An 18,261-nucleotide genomic window follows, 5' to 3' on the forward strand; every position below is an offset into this window, starting at 1 on the left:
ACTTCTGGTCTTTGTGCATGATTATCCATCTGTTGTAAGCTAATCTTGTGTGTTGTGGAAATACTCTTGTTAATTGATTATTTGCTTCTTTTTCTTTATTTCCTTGAGAGAACATTTTGTCTATACCTCTGTGAGTGATTGCTCTGAGTTTGTGTTTGGATTTACCCCAGTCTGTCTTTCTGTGTGGGATTTACTGCTCCAGTCCGGCAGTCTCCTGGTTTGGAGGTGAGGGGGTATCAGACCTAGGGCTGATCAGGAGGCAGGGCTACGCTGGCGGTGTACCGCCCCCATGCCAGCAGCTGGGCTGCTCGGATCCGGATCTGCAGTGTGGCTCGAGGCGTCTCCGGACCCGGGGGGTCTCGCCGACACTTTGAAATAAAAGGGGAATGTTGGTGAGTCGGGATATTGTATAGAGTCCGTGACGCCACCCACGGTGTGTGGTAACATTGGGTACCACCGCTGTTATTGGGGAGCACCCGGGGCGTTGGGATGGCAGCTAGCTCTTGTTAACCCTCCGTGGGTAGGGATGGATGCCCCGGGGCCCAGTGTCTGTGTGCTGAGGATGGTGATTGCAGGGGCTGGCGCGCCCGGATGGACCGGGGAATGTTGGTATACTCACTATTGAAGAAATCACACAAGTCAGTGGTAAACTAAGGTGCCGGTGGCCGGAGCTTCACGGCCAAGTGTATTCAGGTGTCTCACCCGGGGTGATGGTCTGTGTCACTTTCCTCTGCACTATTTTTGGTGTTTGTGGACTTCCCGGTTTGGAACACGAGTCCGCTCCCGATACTTTTGTTGGGAGCCTTGCCCACTGACGCTGGCCCTTGGGATCTACGGGGCCCTGGCAGATGCCCTATACCTTGCGGTGGGCTGTTGTCTGCTTTTGGGACTTTGGTTGGAACAGGACCTATAATCCTGCCCTCAATTAGTTAATTAGCAAGGCCGTTGGTTCCGGTCCTGGCTTCAGGGTCCAAGTACCCCCTCTGTGGATGGTTTCTGGGTTGGTTCTCTGGTGTCGGAGGGCTCCAACCATATCCCGGTCCACCTCAGATCTCCGGCAGCTGTCTTCCCGTCTCCTGTCAGACACTGACCACCGTCTGCCACCTAGCCAGAATGCCGGGACTCCAATCCCGACGTCTTTGCTCTCTGACTTTACTTGCACTTGACCTCGTCCTCTCAACTCCAACTTCCAACTCCACTCAACTTCAACTCTTAACTGAACTGAACTGACTCTTTTCCCGCCCCCGGGTTCTCTAGACCTCTAGGTGGGCGTTCTCCATCTGCCTGGTCCCGCCCACTGGTGTGCCTGTCCTACCCTGAGGGGAGTGACTAGGGTTTTTGTTGGCTTGGTGTAACCCTGTGAGGAAAGGTGTTATGTGGGGGCCTATTCTATGTGTGACCACTTGGGGCGCCTGGGCGTCACAGCGGTCCTTTAGAAGTACCTCTGGTATAAGGGACAGTAAGGGTTCCGTAGCCAGAGTTCCAGTTTAGGAGCCCCAGTTCCCAGTTACATTACCCCCGTGATATTATTATCGGTCCATCCAAACTTCTTCATGGACCCCGTAACCTCCCTTGCGAGGTAGGTGCAAGTGCTGACAAAACAGGTGACAGAATTCAAAGGGGTCGTTCAGTCTTATTCCTCGGTGCAGTTCGGGTTGGTTGCTGGATCACCTGAACCTAAACTGCTGCTTCCGGAGCAGTTTTCTGGGGATCGCAGTTGGTTTGTCTCCTTCCACGATGTGTGTAAGTTGTATTTCTGCCTGCATTCTCTTTCTTCTGGTGAGTGAGACACACCGCGTGGGTATTATGATCTACCTTCTTAGTCGTGACCCACAATCTTGGGCATTTTCCTTGCCTCCTGATTCCCATGTGTTTGGGTCTGTGGATATTTTTTTGTTCTGCACTTGGTCTTATCTACAATGATCCTGACAGGTTGTCATTGGCCGAGTTAAAGATTCATTTAATCCAACAGGGGAGTCAGCTGACCGAGGATTCTGGCATTGGTCTCTGGACACAGTGGAACGACTCTGCTCTTAAAAGCCAGTTTTTTCAGGCCATTTGAGAGAGGGTAATAGAGGCATGGTGATGTATGAGACTCCTCCCTTGGCCATGGCCATGGGTTTGGTAATTCGAATAGATCGCTGGTTCTGTCAGAGGTCTCAGTATACTAAATTCATCAACGCAGTAGCAGCAGCGTCCACTTCACCCCTGGAGAACTCGTCAGAGCCTATGCAGCTCAGTGGGGTGTCTCAGGTGAGGAGAGAGGTTCGTAAAAAATGAAATGTATGTTTTTTTTTGTAGTTAAAAGGGACATTTTATTAGTGATACCCAGCCAAGATAAAGCCCGACAGCTGGGGGGCTGATATTCGCAGGCTGTGGAAACCCATGCTTATCGAGCCGCCCCAACCTAAAAATAGCAGCCTGCAGCCACCTGGAATTATCGCATTCATTAGATGTGATACTACAAAAATGGTCATGTGCATATTGTAAGGAAAGTTCCGCTAACCACAAAAGCTCCACTATAAATATTGAACAAAAATAGGAGATAGTACAAATTTTAGTTCCTTTTCTTAGGGTATGTACTATGTAATACAGCTCCCATAGTGAGTTTGTCTATAGAGCGTAATACTGCCACCTTGTGGTCATAACATGGTAGTGCAACTCATGTTTATAATGTATTGGTGATAAATTTTCAGTCACCAAGAAACTTTCTTGCAGCATGTACCACTTTATTGCTCTATTTATACATTTAACATTGCATTTCGTGCACGTCTTATTATATTAATATTTATTTGTTTGTCATATGAAGTTGTTTTATAACAGCACATAGCATTTTACATGGTAGTTCTTATGCCCAGTATTGTATTGCATGCATATTTACTAGTCACTTTATTTTTACTCACCTTACTACCTTATTATTTGGAACATTTATGAGGCTTGTTCTTCAACTTGAACAGTGTTAAGTCTGCTTTACACGTTGCAATTTCGCATACGATATCGTATGCGATTTGCAACGCCCCATCGTATGTGCGGCACGTTCAGTTTGTTGAACGTGCCGCACAAACGATTAACCCCCGTCACACGTACTTACCCGTCCATACGACCTCGATGTAGGCGGCGAACGTCTACTTCCTGGAGTGGGAGGGATGTTCGGCGTCCCATCCACGTCACGCGGCAGCCGGCCAATAGAAGCGGAGGGGCGGAGATGAGCGGAACGTAAACATCCCGCCCACCTCTTTCCTTCCGCATTGCCGGCTGCAGCCGCGGGACGCAGGTAAGATCTGTTCAATGTTCCCAGAGTGTCACACACTGCGATGTGTGCTGCCTCGGGAACATTGAACAACCTCACGTTCAATTCATGACGAATGAACGCCGTGCATGCGATGAACGGATTTTTATTCAATTGCAATCGCACGTAAATGCCACATACTGCAATGTACCTTACGATGCCGGATGTGCGTCACTTACGACGTGACCCCGCCGACACATCGTAAGATACATTGCAGCGTGTAAAGCGGGCTTTATACTTGACGGTCTGATGGACAATATCTGTACATTTCCTCAGATCCCTTTATGTAGTTATTGCTGTACTTTTTTATTCTATACATTTTATCTTGATATCAATAAAATTATTTGATCCCAAGTTTTGATTCATTTTCTTAGGGGATGTACTATCTCCTATTTTCATTCAATATTCATTAGATGTGACAGTCCCGGAACTTTACCCGTCCCGATTGCCCTGGTGCGGTGGCAATCGGGGTACTAAGGGGTTAATAACAGCCACAGCTGCCACTAAGCCCTAGATTTGTAATGGGGAGGGTTTATGAGACCCCCCCATTATTAATCTGTAAGTGAAAGTAAATAAACACAAACACCAAAAAAAATTCTTTATTTGAAATAAAATACAAAAAAACACTCTTTTTCACCACTTTATTAAACCCCAAAACACCCCTACAGGTCTGACATAATCCACGCGCGGTCAGTGAATGAGGGGCCTGGAAGCAGTGTACAGTCCTGATGGAGTCTCAGTAAGTACGGCACACTTGCTCCTATCCCCCTATCACTTCTACCAACATTTTTAATCGCCGGATTCTGGTCCACATAGACGTATATGGGGGATCAGCATCTGGCCTGGAACCGGATTTTAAAGACCAGATAACAGGACCAGACGGTCCCGGTTATCTGTAGGTTCGCCCATCACTAGCCGGGAGTGACTGTGCCGACACAGCTGGAAGTATGCTAATCACATATTTGAGGTCATATTATCTCCCATTCCCAACATGTGATGTGAGGATTCACAAGTCTGCAGTCTGCAGTACCCTAACTACAAAAAAACACCTTTAAATTATTCCATCTATCCTATTGTTTGTTAGCACGGTGGTTAAGCATGAGATGACGCATGGGAACTCGCTCTCACGCAACCTGATGCACAGACTGTAGTCATAAGCATACTATTGCTAAAAGCAGTTTTTGCATCCTATATTAAAGGTGTGGTTCAGTACTTGCCCAGTAAGTTATATTTATGGCCTTTCCTATGGATAGGTCATTACTGGGGTGGCAGCAGAACATCTGGCACCATCGCTGATCAGCTGTTATTGGCATGGACGGCAGGGAGACACGCTCAGTACCATAGCAGGACATAACAGCTCCGTCAAATGTATGGTGACCGCAGTGTGGTACTGTAGATCCAACAGTATTTTTTTCAGTTAGGGAAGATGTGTATTACCCGTCCACTATACAGGTAACTTAGCTGTCTTGTTCTGGTCTGCTGCTGAAGATATCTGGCTGCCGTTGGTGCTAATAGCAGCTGACTGTCTGGGTTGCCGGATGTTGCACCCCCATCTATCTTATATTTATGACCTAACCTAAGACGCAGAGATTGCGACCATGCCTTCGCTTCAGAGGAGTCCCCAGAAACTACTCCAGATGGCTGTGCATCTGAGGACACACATTCAGTTGAGGGTGTATATCGGCACAGAAACTCGTCGGGTCCCAGAACAGTTATACACACTGATGGCCAATCAGAGGCCGGCAGCTGACGTTGGTGTACTCGTGACTGGGAGCACAGGCCACTTGAGCATTGATTCTCTCATGCAAGAGAATCAGATCGATTATGGCAATGAGACTCAGCTCAAACTGAAATCTGAGTTTGATCAGAATGTCAGCTGTGTGTGATCCAATTCTCTCGTATGAGAGAATTGTATCATAGGTGCGGAGCATTAATTAATTTCTATATGTTCTCCATTTTCTGAGCCTGCAAAATTCTGACTACACTTGGATGACATTCGTTATGTGAAAGCTAATCCCCATCAGATATACCAATATGACAGATCATGTGAGGATCAAGGACATAATGAAGCTTGGTTATGTCTAGAGTTGAGCGATGTTCGAGTCAAACGGTTTGCCAATTTCATGTTCAAGTGATTTTGGGGGGTGTTCGAGTCGTTCGACAAACTCAAATGATTTGCTTAAAGTTCGGCAGTTCGAGTTACGTTCGAGAACGGTTCGATCACTAAAAACGTAACTGTAGCTTTTCACAGCTGCGTGTGCAGGGAGCCATCGCTGGCAGCCTGCGGTAAGCTGGTAACCAGGGTAAATATTGGGTAACCAAGCAAAGCGCTTTGCTTAGTAACCCGATGTGTACCCTGGCTACGTGTGCAAAAATCCCCGGAAGCCACACAGAAGCACTTCCATGTGACTTCCATCGGATGCAGCTGCAGTCTGTGTCCCGCTCCAGCCCCGCGGCTGCCCGCTCGGCAATGTCCACAGCTGCCCGCGCTGTAATGTGTCGACAGATGCCCACACTGCAGTGGCAGCAGTTGCGGGGATGACAAGCGCTGCCATCAGGAGGTTAGTAAAGTTCCTTACCTGCTGTGATGAAGTCCTGCCCTCCTGACATCAGCACTGTCACTGTCTTCCATGGCCGCCGCTTGTCACATCTCCTCTCGCTGCCGACCCGAGACTGAAGTTTTTGAAGTTTTTACATTTTTGTATGCCATTTTTTTGCCTTAGATGAATAATATAGTACCTGTACCTTGATACCGGCTCCCACTGTACAAAATATTTATACATGTGATGCCACTGTTTTTAGGTTCTCTGCCATTTTGGCAATCATTTTTAATAATAAAATTGTTATACTGTTTGACTTAATCGGTTTTCTCTTGAATTTTTTGTTCTGTTTTGGTGCCTTGTTATGTTACCGTAGGTCAACCACGTCCATATGACCCACACACTATTATTATTTTTGGATATGTACCAATTCCCTTACACCTTAATTATTTAGTGTTGTTGTACGGTCTGTGTTTTTGATCAAATTTCTGTGTGACTAGCGGTGACGTCACGGGCCGCTCACGATACTTGGTTTGTGAAGGCGACAGTCATTGAATTCAGTGACAGTGCTGCTGTCAGGAGTGCAGCGATCACTGCAGGTAATGTACCTCGCTAACCTCCTGACAGCAGTGGTCGTGATCACCTACAGTGACCTGGGATGACCTATTGATGTTAGCTCAGGTCACTGCACGGCTCCCCCAGCCAATATGGAACATTCTGTTTTTCATTGACTGGGACATTGACTATGGTATGGATCGTCGTGGGACCCCTTGGATTACACCAGACCTGGATTTGTTTTTCTTTCTAATAAATTGGTGAAAGAGGGAATGTGTTGAGGAGTGTTTTTTCAAATAAAAATGTGTTTGTCGTCTATTTTTTTTATTACTGACGGGGTTGGTGAGGTCGGGTATCTGATAGACGCGTGACATCACGAACCCCAGGGCTTGATGCCAGGTGACATTACACATTTGGTATTAACCCCATATATTTCCCCGTTTACCACCGCACCAGGGCAACAGGGTGAGCTGGGGAGAAGCACCAGGATTGGTGCATCTAATGGATGCACCACTTCTGGGGGGCTGCAGCCTGCTATTTTTAGGCTGGGGAGAGTCCAATAACCATGGACCTCCCTAGTCTGAGAATATCAGACCCCAGCTGTCCGCTTTACCTTGGCTGGTAATCTCAATGTTTTTTTTTTTAATTATTTATTTAATTTAAAATAACAGCGTGGGGTACCCTCTGTTTTGGATTACCAGCCAAAGTGAAGCTGCCAGCTGTGGTCTGCAGCCGTCTGCTTTACCCTAGCGGGCTATCAAAAATAGGGGGAATCCCAAGTAATTTTTTTTTTAAATTTATTTAATTTTTTGGCTAAATACAAGGCTAAGCACCCCTTAGTGCCACATGAAAGGCACCAAAGGGTGCAAAATTACAAAATGCAGGACAGTGGGACATTATGTGTCTTCCTGCCATTATAATGACAGAAAAGACTGATATGAAGTGTACAAGCACAGGAAAATCACCAGAGCACTCTACGCTGTGAAAAACAGTAGAAAATGGCACTGGAGTGAACATCTGACCGCCTCATGTAGGTTGAAGCTATGGATCCTGGGTAAATTTATGTATTTTCCCTCCTTCATTTTTTTTGCGGTACGCAAAAAAAACGGAAGGCACACGGATGACATACGGACCAAATTCGGAATGGAAACGGATGGCACACAGATGCATCCGTGAAAAAAATGGATCGTTTTCTGCGGACCGCAAAAACGGATCGGTCGTGTGAATGTAGCCTTATTCTGATCTGCCGTTTATAAACAGCAGGCAGAAATAAGTGAATAGCGCCCCCCAGCGTCAGAAAATCTCCGGGGTTTCAGGGGGTAGCTGAGACCCTGGAGATCATGATTCAGGCCAGTTTTTCCGATCCCCACTCACGTGATCACCGGTACACACCATATCCTGGTGATCACGTTACAGTAAATGACAGCGCCGGTAAAAAATATTTATCTCCCATCTGGCATGAACAAACATCTCAGATGGGAGATAAATCTCCTCCCCGATCCCCTCTAGTCCCCCGGTGTCGCCAAAGTGCCCCCCGACCCCCTCCCGGAAACCCAAGATGGCCGCGCGCACATCAGCGCGCCGGCCGCATTTACCCTACTCCTCTGATTTCTGTCGCATGTGCCATGACACATGTGACAGAAAACTCCTCCCTAGGCCCTGCGAGGTACCCCCCTATAACCCCACTGGTGTTCCCCGGTGTCCCACGGTACCTGTGCAGCATTGATCCCCCGTGGCCCCCTCCTTCACAATAGATGCTGCCGCATGCACAGAGCGGCTGTCAGCTCAGCTTCCTGTGTTCAGACACAGTGAGTCGCAGTAACCATGCATCTGTAAGCTACTGCAATGCCCTGCTCATGAGGTAAGGAATATAGTTGATCAGGAGAGCTATACTACATTTCCAAATGGAGGTATTTGCTTTTATAGTTGCCCTGCTGAACGACTACCAAACATGATAGTCCGTTACACGCCACAAGAAAACATGTCTAAATAGCGAGCTCTGTTGTTTAGTATTCATTCAGCGGGATAACTACTGGACTTAAAGGGGTATTCCATCTCTAAGATCCTATCCCCAATTTATAGTATGTGTAATAGCAATAATATTAGTAAATACCTTTTTTTGGAAATGTAGTATAGTTCTCCTGATTAGGCATGCCCTTACCTCATGAGCAGGGCATTGCAGCTTTGGTAGCAACAGTTACGACCAAGAGCAACCTACTTTCTCTATGAATGGTGGTAACCATGCATACGTAAGCTACTGCAATTCCCTGCTCATGAGGTAAGGAACATAGTTAATCAGGAGAGCTATACTAAATTTCCAAATGGAGGTATTTGCTATTTCTGTTGCCCTGCTGAACCAATACCAAACATGAGAGTCCGTCATATGCTGCAAAATAACATGTCTAAATAGCGAGCTCTGTTTAGTATTCATTCAGCAGGATAACTGGACTTAAAGGGTTATTCCATCTTCAAGATCCTATCCCCAATATATAGTAGGTGGAATAGTAATAATATCAGCAAATACCAATATTTGGAAATGTAGAATAGTTCTCCTGATTAGGCATGCCCTTACCTCATGAGCAGGGCATTGCAACTTGGTAGCAACAGTTACGACATGGACTCTGCTGCTGTGGACCCAGGTAGAGTGGGTGCAGATTCATTGTACCCACACTCCTCACATGGAGGGTCTGCACTCCTAGAAAATGGGGGATACGTTCCCTGAGCGTGTCCCCCCATATTCTAGACGGTCCAAAGTCATCGTGGGACCCCCTTATTTTTTTTTTCTTACAATAAATTGGTGAAAGAGGGAATGTTTTGGGGAGTGTATTTCAAATAATTTTTTTTTGTTGTCTATTTTTTTTGTTAGTACTGACAGTTTGTGGTGTTGGGTATCTGATAGACGCCATAGGGTCACGTGATCGGCACTGAGTGACCGGGATAGTGCTGCTCAGTGCAAAAAATGAAAACACAATTAAGAATAGCCTAAAATAGGGTTAGAAATTAATAGGAAAAATATTCAAAAGTAGTGAACCACCCCTTTAAGTTAGGACCTCGTTTCACAGGTCAATTCAGTATTTCTGCCATCATCAGGCTTTTGGCCTTCCGTTTGGCCTTACCTGCGTTATATATAAAATCCACAATGTGTTCCATAAGTCTCAATTGCAGTGATTTGTAGCTTCAGGATCCTCCCTTCCCACCCCTCCACCTCCAGTTTTGGTAGACGGTTCTTTGGAATTCAAAGTGTCTAGAATTGTTGATTCCGGGGCAGTTCGTCATTCTCTACAGTATCTGGTGTACTGGTAAGGTTATGGTCCTGAGGTGAGGACTAGGTTGCCAGCTTCGAATGTCTATGCGAAATGCCTGGTTGGGCCTTTCCATCGCCATCATCCGGAGAGATCTGGTGCAGAGGGTCCAGAGGCCAGTCTTAGCGGAAGGGGTACAGACACACAGTGTTTAGCTTTAAACTCACCAGGCATCATAGTGCCTTTTGACTCTGTTCCCACTGCAGAGTCTGACACGCCACCTAGTGCTTTTGAGTTGCTCACAGAGCAGTGCGTTAACATGTTGTGTGCTTATTAATGGTCAGTCTAGCAAAAGTTAATTTCAGCTGGCCTGTGAATTGCTGCTAGGGTCATGTGTTTCTGGAGACATATCACGGATGCCTCCGCCATTTAAGATATGGTGGAATCTTCTTCATGGCAATAATGGCTTTTGCAATTCTGGTCTTTGTGCATGGTTATCCAGCTTCTGGTGAACTGTTGTAAGCTAATCTGGTATATTGTGGAAATGCTCTTGTCGTTTGATTACCTCCTTTCTTTATTTCCTCCAGAGTATGTTTTGTCTATACCCCTGTGAGTGATTACTGTGAGTATGTGGTTGGGTTTCTCCAGCCTGACTTTTTGTGTGGGATTTACCACTCTAGTCCCGGCCCTCTCCTGGTTTGGAGGTGAGGGGTATTAGACCTAGAGCTGATCAGGACTTAGAGCTATTCTGGCGATCCAGACCTCTTCACGTTCAGAAGTACCTCTGGATTAAAGGGACAGTAAGGGCCACCTAGCCTGGGGACAGTATAGGAGCCACTGTTCCCCGTTACTTCGTTACCCTTCTGACACTTATCTCCTGGGGCTCACCATGAAGGGAGGAAGGAGGATCAGGGTGACGATCATGTGGTTCAGACTCTTGGCTAGAGAGACTGGACCATGTGGAAGACAGGATGTGCTGGGAAAGACATTATCCTAAAGGGCCCGTTACACGCGTCGATTTATCGTGCGATCGCATGTGCGATCACACCCGCCCCCATCGTTTGTGCGTCACGGGCAATTTGTTGCCCGTGTCGCACAAAGTTGGTCACCCCTGTCACACGTACTTACCTCCCGAACGACCTCGCTGTGGGTGGCGAACATCCTCTTCCTGAAGGTGGAGGGACGTTCGGCGTCACAGCGACGTCACACCGCGGCCGCCCAATAGAAGCGGAGGGTGCGGAGATGAGCGGGACGTAACATCTCGCCCACCTCCTTCCTTCCTCATTGCTAGCGGGACGCAGGTAAGCTGTGTTCGTCGTTCCCGAGGTGTCACACGGAGCGATGTGTGCTGCCTCAGGAACGACGAACAACCTGCATCCAGGAATGTGACCAATATTTTGAAAATGAACAACGTGTCAACGAGCAACGATAACGTGAGTATTTTTGCTCGTTAACAGTCGCTCATAGCTGTCACACGCTACGATAAGCCAAACGATGCCGGATGTGCGTCACGGAATCTGTGACCCCTACGACATATCGCCCGATATATCGTAGCATGTAACGGGGCCTTTACTCCAGAAGCTAACTCTACACTAATTGCAGACTAAGAGCAGTATTAGTATACAATGGAACCTAATTGCATTAAACCTGAAAAGGACTTTTGGTTTAATGTTGCATCAGTAGGTACTGTGACGTTGTAACACACTGTCCCTTCTCCAGCAGAAACTCTCCCTACACTATTCCTGGTACAGTGAGCAGAACATGGCATTACCGGGTATTATAAAGACCCGATGGCGCTATGTCGCCAGCCAATCACAGTAATACCACTAGCCAACATGTCTACAACATTACTGTGATTGCCAGGCAATCCAAACATGTTTAATAGCTGAAAAAAAGCCAAGAACCATGCGGAGCTGGTACTCTAGCATGGTACCAGAGTATCAGAATACTCGATTGAGTATTGAGAGTTTCAAGCACCCCAATGCTCGATCGAGTGCTAAGCATTTGCATCCATCACTAACAATAACTGACAACCAGCATGGATTCATGAAAGATAAGTCGTGTCAACCAATAAGTTTGGTTTCTATGAGAAAGTAAATGCAAATCTGGATGTTGGTAATGCAGCTGATGTGATTTATCTGGACTTTGAAAGGGCATTTGACAGTTCCACACAAGTCTCATACTGAAACTCCAGAAGTAGGGACTAGGGAAAACTATATGCAGATGGGTAAGGAGAAGAGATGAGTGAACCTGAGGTTCGATGTTTTGAGTTTGGGTTTGGAAACCGACTTCCAAAAAATAAAGTTCATTTTTGAAGCTCGAGTGAGTTACGAGTGCAAACTACTCAAGTGAGTAGCACTGTGTGTGGGTATGAGTTGATACTTGGCCCTGTGCGAGCCCCTTGCAGTGTTTGAAAGGCTCGCACTAAAGGGTGTTTTACACGCTGCAACATCGCTAACGATATACCGTCGGGGTCACATCGTTAGTGACGCACATCCGGCGCCGTTAGCGACATCGCAGCATGTGACAGCTAGGAGCGACGATCAACGATCGCAAAAACGTCAAAAATCATTGACACGTCACTCCTTTTCATAATATCGTTGGTGGTGCATGCCGCTGGTTGTTCGTCGTACCTGCGGCGTCACACATCGCTATGTATGTGGAGATAAGGTATGCACACCAGTGACTATGCCAGGGGAATACATGAAATAGCAGAAACTGCTGTGTGAATACTGACTTGAAAAATCCAATAGCTATATGTAAGAGTGAAAATGTGAAAAATGGAATCTGCATTACTGCCATGAACATATGAATCAAGAGAAATTTAGCTACTGAATTGATCAATGCAACAGAGCCCCAACACTACGCCAAAGTATTTCTCTACGATTGGGGTCCCTAGCTTGTGTGTGTCCTCTCTTGCAGTTAAAAAACTTACCGTGTATGGGAAGCTGAGACCCAGGCTATTTATGCGTATGATATGGATTGGCAATAGGTGTGGTTGGGGAGGGTTCACAAACGAAAAACTACTAACAAATAAGGAATAACGTTTGGAACACCATTCTAAGTCTGAACTGGGTGCAAAAACCTAAAAAAAACATCACTATGGGGAAACGCTTGGAACACCATTCTAAGTCTGAACTGGGTGCAAAAACCTAAAAAAACATCACTATGGGGACATCCCCATAGTGATGTTTTTTTCGGTTTTTGCACCCAGTTCAGACTTAGAATGGTGTTCTAAACGTTATTCCTTATTTGTTACATCGCTATGTATGACGCCGCAGGAACGACGAACATCTCCTTACCTGCGTCCACCGGTAATGAGGAAGGAGGGAGGTGGGCAGCATGTTCCAGCCGCTCATCTGCGCCGCTCCTCTGCTATTGGGCGGCCGCTTAGTGACGCCGCAATGACGTCGCTATGACGCCGAACGCACCTCCCCCTTGAAGGAGGGATTGTTCGGCGGTCACAGCGACGTCGCTGAAAAGGTATGTGTGTGTGACGCTGCCGTAGCGATAATGTTCGCTACGGCAGCGGTCACCAAATGTCGCACAAACGACGGGGGGCGGGTGCTATCGCGCACGACATTACTAGCTATCGCTAGCGATGTTGCGTGTAAAACACCCTTTAGGGTTCAATCAGTGTGATGACGTAGTGTGCACACAAAAAAAATTAAAAGAATTGAAAAACCTCACCCACCCTCCCCTGGAAGTGTTCTGCTTATGACTGGAAGCATTTTGGTGGAGCCACAAACTACCCAATTACAGACTTTCACTGAGATTCGGATCAAGTCGGGGTCACAAAACAAACTTTTATAATGTTCGACTGTACCTGCCAAACCGAACTTCCAAAGGTTCGCTCATCTGTATCAAGGAATTTGCTAAAAGATAGGAAACTGAGTTGTCGTAAATGGTACATATAAAGCAAACAAAATTTTAGGGGGTTTAAAAAGAGAGATTAGATCCCATGATCCCAACATATTGTTATTCCTATATAAATCACTTGTAAGGCCACATCTGGAATATGGGATCCAGTTTTGGGCTCCACATTTTAAAAAGGACATTCAGAAGTTAGTCAGTTCATAGGCTTGCAACTAGACTACTACAAGGAATGGAGGCCTCCCATATGATGAGAGGTTAGAAAGTTAGAAAATAGATGTCTTAGAGGAAATCTCATTTATATGTATAAATATGCCTCATTATGAAAGTGAACACTTAGTACAGTCGTTTATTTTTATTTTTTTACTGTGTGTGGTGCGGTAGTGGGCTATATAGCATGATGGGGACTATATACCAGAATAAGGTGGCTATATACCAGGATATGTGGCTATATACCAGGATGGGGCCATGATGGGCCATATATACCAAGAAAGGCCATGATGGCGCCATATATAACAGGATGGGCAATGATGGGGACATATATACCAGGGTGGGGCCATATATACCAGGCTATATCCATGATTGGGGTCATACACCAGGATGGAGCCATGATGGGGACATATACCAAGATGGGATCATATATACTAGGATATAGGCACGTGATCGGGGTCATACAAAAGGATGGGACCATGATGGGGAGGTATACCATGATGGGGTCATGATGGGGATATATATATATCTGGATGGGGCCATAATAGTGGACATATATACCAGGATATAGCCATGATGGGGTCATTCACCAGGATGGGGCCATGATGTGGACATATTTACCAGGAAATGGCCCTGGATGGGGGAAATTACTACACAATAAAATGGGGAGGGGGGAGCAACTTGTATGTCTTTATAGGATTTAGAATGCTACAATGGCCCATACATCTGACAGGGGGAGGGGGGGGGGTGCAGGCTCAAACTCTGCACCGGGGCGCATCAGACTGTAGTTATGCCACTGACTGGAAGCTAATTTAAAGTGACAGCAGTTTGGCACAGGTTAATGTGGCACAACAGGTTTCAGCAACAGTATTCTGAACAAGTAAAGTACATCAACCCTGTGTGTTCAGATATAGAGGTGCAAAATATATGTTTCATATGATTAAATATTGGAAGTTAGTTGAGACCATATTTAATTTTGTATTAGTCATGTATTCTGTACTGAATCATGGCCCAACAAAGCCCTGCTATTCCACATGACTGGCTTTACAAATTAATCACAGTTTTTATTTTTATGATTATAGTGAGAACAGTAATTGTATTGGAGAAAATGTAATGCATGTCAGATAATGATGAAGTCCTATGGACAATGATATACTTGTCATCACCCAACATTCATCGGGATGGTAGAAATAATAATTACATGCAATCCAGTCTAATATAGGTTTAGTAACAATTTGCCCATCTGACAAGCAACCTGCTTTCAGCAAATCTGCTGCTAGAAAGCAAAGGGTTCACATTGTTCTCTTTTGGCATGAACTATATGAAATACACAAAGACAAGCAATCAACAATAAGCTTTATTTTTTTATTGCATATCAATATAAAAAAAATGGAAAAATAAACATGAATTTAAATAGCTAATAAAATAGACATTTATATTTAATAAATGTGAAAAAAAACTGAAAATATACACAATCAGGTTAAATATGGGACTTTAAGGAGCATTAACCGTGTGAATCACATGTCCAGGACAGGGATTGCATAAATATTGGCAGCAGACATCGCAGTATCACAGCAGTGCACTCCTCTCTTATTCTGGGTGGAATGTTCTTGTGTGTCCATCAGTTCATTATCAATATTCACCTGGATTCCTTCGCTTTTAGCGCTGTGTATTCTTCTATCAGTCTCTTTTTCTCACCGAGTTTAGTTCTGACAGAGTCCATAAGGAAAGAGGCAAAGGGAATCTGGTAACAGTAAAAACAAGAAAAGTGATTTTTCTGCCTGTGCTTCAGATGAGAAACAGTTAAAAAAAAAACAACCCATTATATATCATGTTCCCCAAAAATAAGACAGGGTCTTACATAATTTTTTGTTCCAAAAGAAGCGCCAGGGCTTATTTTCAAGAGATGTCTTATATTTTCCCATGAACAACAAGACACATTTATTCTTGAACAAAAAAAAAAAAATCAACATTTATTCAAATATAATCATGTCATTACATTCTGGAACATCAATTTTTTGTGTTAATCCTGTTACTGGTTCAGATGCACATTTTCTGATCTGATCTGCTATTGTCATGGTGCAAAACCCGTCCTATAGTGGTGGGTACATACCAGGTTTACAAAGGATTAAATTACCTGCTTAAATTTATTATTCACTATGGACTGCTACCTTTACCACCAAAAGAAAGCAGACACCCCCTAAAAGAATCGCACTTACCAGACCCCAAACATTTAGAGTTGGCAAGGGAATGGGTTCTACAGAGGTTGGCATTCCCAGGTGACTGGAAGCGGTAGCACTCTCGCAGAGTGATACTAGTACCCGATCTTTTTGTGATGGCTGCAGTGCAATGCAGCTGGAATGGAGAGGGACCTGACGCAGATCTCTGTATGAGAGCCAATACACCATCAATACTTGTCAACTGTAATCCTTTGGGGTCTGAGGAGTGCAATTGTTTTTTTGGTGGGGGGTGTCTTTTTGAGGTGTCTGCTTTCCTTGATGGAGAGTCCTGCTGTATTCTTTAACTTCTTTTAGCTGCTTGGACACTTGACACTTCCTCATGGAACTGCAACTAGGGCTTATTTTTGGAGTAGGGCTTATATTTGAAGCATACTCAAAAAAGCCTCAAAAATCCAATTAGGGTTTATTTTCAGGTTAGGTCTTATTTTTGGGGAACATTATATATATATATATATATATACACATATATATATATATATATATATATATATATATATATATATATATATATATGAGAAAAAATTCTAGCCGCACACTGTGAAAAACCAAAATAGATTATACCTTATAACATAGATGGAGGTATTTAGAATATTATAAAGGCCATTGTAATACCAGCCCAGCGCCCCTTCACGGCACCCTCCTTTGCTGGGTCCTACACTACACTGCATCTTCTCTGGGTTTTAAACACCTACAAGATCAGCTGGTGAACAAAAAGGAGGCTAATGAAGCGGCCAGGAGCTGGAGTGCAAATCCAGCAAACAGAGCACCACTCCCTGTTATATGCATTATACAATAGAAAAAAACAGAATGAAACAGGGGTTCCCTTGTTGGTTTCCCACGCTGGTAACATATATGCATATAACAGGGAGTGGTGCTCTGTTTGCTGAATTTGCACCCCAGCTCCTGGCCGCTTCATTAGCCTCCTTTTTGTTCACCAGCTGATTGAATTTGTTGCTTATCTTTACACCAATATACATACACAGACAGCAAGTGCGATTGCAAGCAGTCAGACACATTAACACACAGGGTGGGGCGTGGTCTGACTGAAAGCAGACACCGGGAATTCCGGTGGATGGGGGAAGCAGTGCAGTGTATAAAGGAAACTAAGAAGTCTCGAAAGTAGCGTTACAGCCACACGGGAGACTCGGTAAGTATAACTCGCTTGCTCTAATCCCCCTATCCCTTCTAACACTAATTTAAAGCTCCAGATTCTGGTCCCCATACACTTATATGGGGATCAGTATCTGAGCAGATATCCTGGATCAATTCCAGGCCAGAACCAGGTTTTTTTTTTTATTTAAAGCCCATCAATGTTCAGGAAGTCAAAATCAGAAACAAATGGCTCATTTCGTAACTGAAAGGGACAATTTTTGAAAACATGTAGAACAGTGTAATCAGCTAAGATATCAAACTCTCTGGTCTCTTTACTGCAAAAAAAAATAATGAAAAACTCCAGTGGCTAATACTAATCAGACCAAAATATTGACAGAAAACCTTAAATATAATTACAAATACTAATTTCAAGTTACGCCTCAAAACTTTGGCCCCCAAATATTGGCAAAACTATTCTAAACTTGTACACAATGTGTTTGTCGTATACAGTAGTTTACATCAATATTTTTCAATATTGTATTACTGCTCCTTTTGTTCTAGTTAATGTTAATTGGACCAAATATATGTAGAATTCATTAGTGGATGTTTATTACATAAAAATGATTCTTATTCTTTATTAGTAATAATGTCGATGCTCACAATGTGTACGGTTATAAAGAAAGCCTGGCTCAGGCGTGTCGCTGGGCATTTACATCAGAACAGGCAGTGGGCTACTGCCATGCGTGAATTTAAGGGCAATACTTTTTTATAATTGACATATCTAATGGACTCACCACTGTCTAAACTTGGCAGCAGAGAAAGAATGCTGAACAGATTATTACTTCACTCTGACAGTGTCTCAGCTGTCACCTTTGTGGGGGGGCCCTGAGCAATGTCAGGAAGAGAGAAAAAAGGAGCAAGGGGCAGGAATAAAGGAGAAGTAGAGCCAAATTGAAGAATATAAAAGGAAAAACAGAAGGAAAGAAGATACTTGAGCGTTTAGCAGTAAAGAGATGTGAGAAAATAACCCAGACAAGAAAAAAGCTCTATTGTTTTCAAGCAAACCGGACGTGAGAAGCATCAATGAAAAAGTAAGCCCAGAAGACCACATCAGGTGAGACCACAAATGTAATAACGGCCCCATCACCCCCTTGGTAGGTAACACTCGGTTATGCCCTCAATTTCCATATTACTGTGTCCCAGGGGTGGACATATTATTG

At 44.6% G+C, this 18,261-nt stretch overlaps 1 protein-coding gene across 2 annotated transcripts in view; it reads right to left on the bottom strand.

The window, feature by feature from the left end:
* Window positions 1-15,088: 15,088 nt before the first annotated feature.
* CNTLN (centlein) overlaps window positions 15,089-18,261 on the bottom strand; it is a 506,300-nt gene continuing 503,127 nt past the window's right edge. For both annotated transcript variants that reach the window (XM_075316500.1, XM_075316495.1), the window contains exon 27: window positions 15,089-15,453. In XM_075316500.1, coding sequence (XP_075172615.1) covers window positions 15,349-15,453 — 105 coding nt within the window. In that variant the 3' untranslated portion in view covers window positions 15,089-15,348. The remainder of the gene's footprint in view (window positions 15,454-18,261) is intronic.

This window comes from Anomaloglossus baeobatrachus, chromosome 1 (assembly GCF_048569485.1).
Source record: "Anomaloglossus baeobatrachus isolate aAnoBae1 chromosome 1, aAnoBae1.hap1, whole genome shotgun sequence".
NCBI lineage: Eukaryota > Metazoa > Chordata > Amphibia > Anura > Aromobatidae > Anomaloglossus > Anomaloglossus baeobatrachus.